Raw genomic sequence first — 1,666 nt, 5'->3', positions numbered from 1 at the left:
CCAGAGGCATCATATATTGAATGTATGCATTTATTTGTATTTCTGAAATTAAGTAGTTTGAAGCCGCCTTCTGACCATATGGAGTATGACACTCAACTACAAGAACAATTGCTGAAGAAGATTGAAGAGCTTGACGTTGAAGATGCCAACCTGAGAGATGAAATGGCTAAATTAGCCTGTTACGGAGCCAGTTCCGGCATTGGCGTTGATTTTGGAATTAAAAATATAGATTGCAGTAACCAGTCTCCATTAGATTCAGCTCAACGACCCGGACCAACCAGTTCATGTAGAGAGATTGGTTGGAGTCATGGCGAAACGCTGCCAACATGGAAAATTGGTTCCGCTTCATCCAAACATATAGAGAGAAGTATCCTTGACTCGTACAATATCTTGCAGTCAATTGGTCAGGCAATTCATATTGTTGATGACAAAAATCTGATAATTTACTGGTGAGTTCTTTTTATTACGTAGCTTTGAGGGTTCTGTAAGTCATAAATCCCTTGAGTCCCTTCAGTTGAGTTGAAAGAAAATATGCTTATAACATTAAGTTAAGGATCCTACTGATTGCAGGAATCGAGCTGCTGAAGGCTTGTATGGTTATTCTGCATCAGAAGCCATTGGTCGTAATAGTCTTCACCTGATTGTTGACGAGCAGGACTATAAAGATGGATGCGAAATTATTCATAGAACTTTCATGGGGGAAAGCTGGACAGGGGTGTTCCCCGTCATTAATAAACAAGGAAGACGATTTCGAGTTATTGTAACTACTGGTCAGCCCTTCCACGAAACTCGAACTACGTTTACTTCTACAAGAAATCCTTCAAAGGAAGCTGCATATCGTCAGCCATCTAAAAGTTGTGCACCTGCAACTACTGGTCTTAACTCCCAGCAGAAGCCGCTCCAAGTTACAATTCCTTCCAAGCTGCTTAATCTGGTATGCGTGATCTCTTGAGTCCTAATGGATACATTTTTAACAATTTTACTCTACTCTCGGCCTTCTGATTAGCAGGACTGCCATATGAATCAGACATCAAGAACGGCTAAATTTGTACGGTCGGTAAAAGCCATTAAATATGACATCCGAGGTGGGAAAAAACAGTATGTTGAACGGCAAGTTTCCTTAGAAACCGTTGTCTCTGACCCGAGAGAGCATGCCCAAGAGAAAATGTATCAGGAAAGACTTTTAGGAGATCTTGGTGAGAAGGACGAAAGTATGATCGGAGTCTGCAAAATGGTAACTTCCAGCGGGGAGGGCATATTCTTTTGTAGGAATTACCAATGGGTACTATTATTGTGGTTCTAGTTAATGGCAGGTCCATCCATTAGGAGTCCATTAATCGGTGGTCCATTTCTATAACAAATTAAAATTTTGGACCCAAAGTTTTATCCACTGGTCCAACCACACGTGTGACATTTTTTAAAATACCGAAAACAACCTTGATATACATCAATAACAGAACCAAATCCTAAATCATTTGTTTCATTTTCTCTCTCGGTTAGGAAAGCTCTGGCGATTGGCGATGAAGATTCAAGGTCTTTGATCGATTTGATCAGATTCTGCAAGCAAGATTTTATTCCCAAAATTTACTCCTCTTTATCTCCTTCGATTGATCCTTTCTAACACCCCAAAAAAATGGTGAGATTTTTAATTTTTCTTTAGGGTTTA

The 1,666-nt window shown here is 39.9% G+C and overlaps 1 protein-coding gene across 1 annotated transcript; it reads left to right on the top strand.

The window, feature by feature from the left end:
* Nucleotides 1–78: 78 nt before the first annotated feature.
* On the top strand, nucleotides 79–1,234 carry LOC113327615 (the record flags this gene model as incomplete). The annotated part of the gene is made up of 3 exons (XM_026574787.1): nucleotides 79–449; nucleotides 571–934; nucleotides 1,010–1,234. Coding segments are annotated over exons 1-3 (960 nt in total), but the record flags the coding sequence as incomplete, so codon positions are not given.
* Between the last annotated feature and the right edge of the window lie 432 nt (nucleotides 1,235–1,666).

The sequence above is a fragment of the Papaver somniferum genome, unplaced genomic scaffold (genome assembly GCF_003573695.1).
Source record: "Papaver somniferum cultivar HN1 unplaced genomic scaffold, ASM357369v1 unplaced-scaffold_10440, whole genome shotgun sequence".
NCBI classification, from domain to species: Eukaryota; Viridiplantae; Streptophyta; class Magnoliopsida; order Ranunculales; family Papaveraceae; genus Papaver; species Papaver somniferum.
Note: the sequence above shows the minus strand (reverse complement) of the source record. Positions and strands in the feature narration are given on the sequence as shown.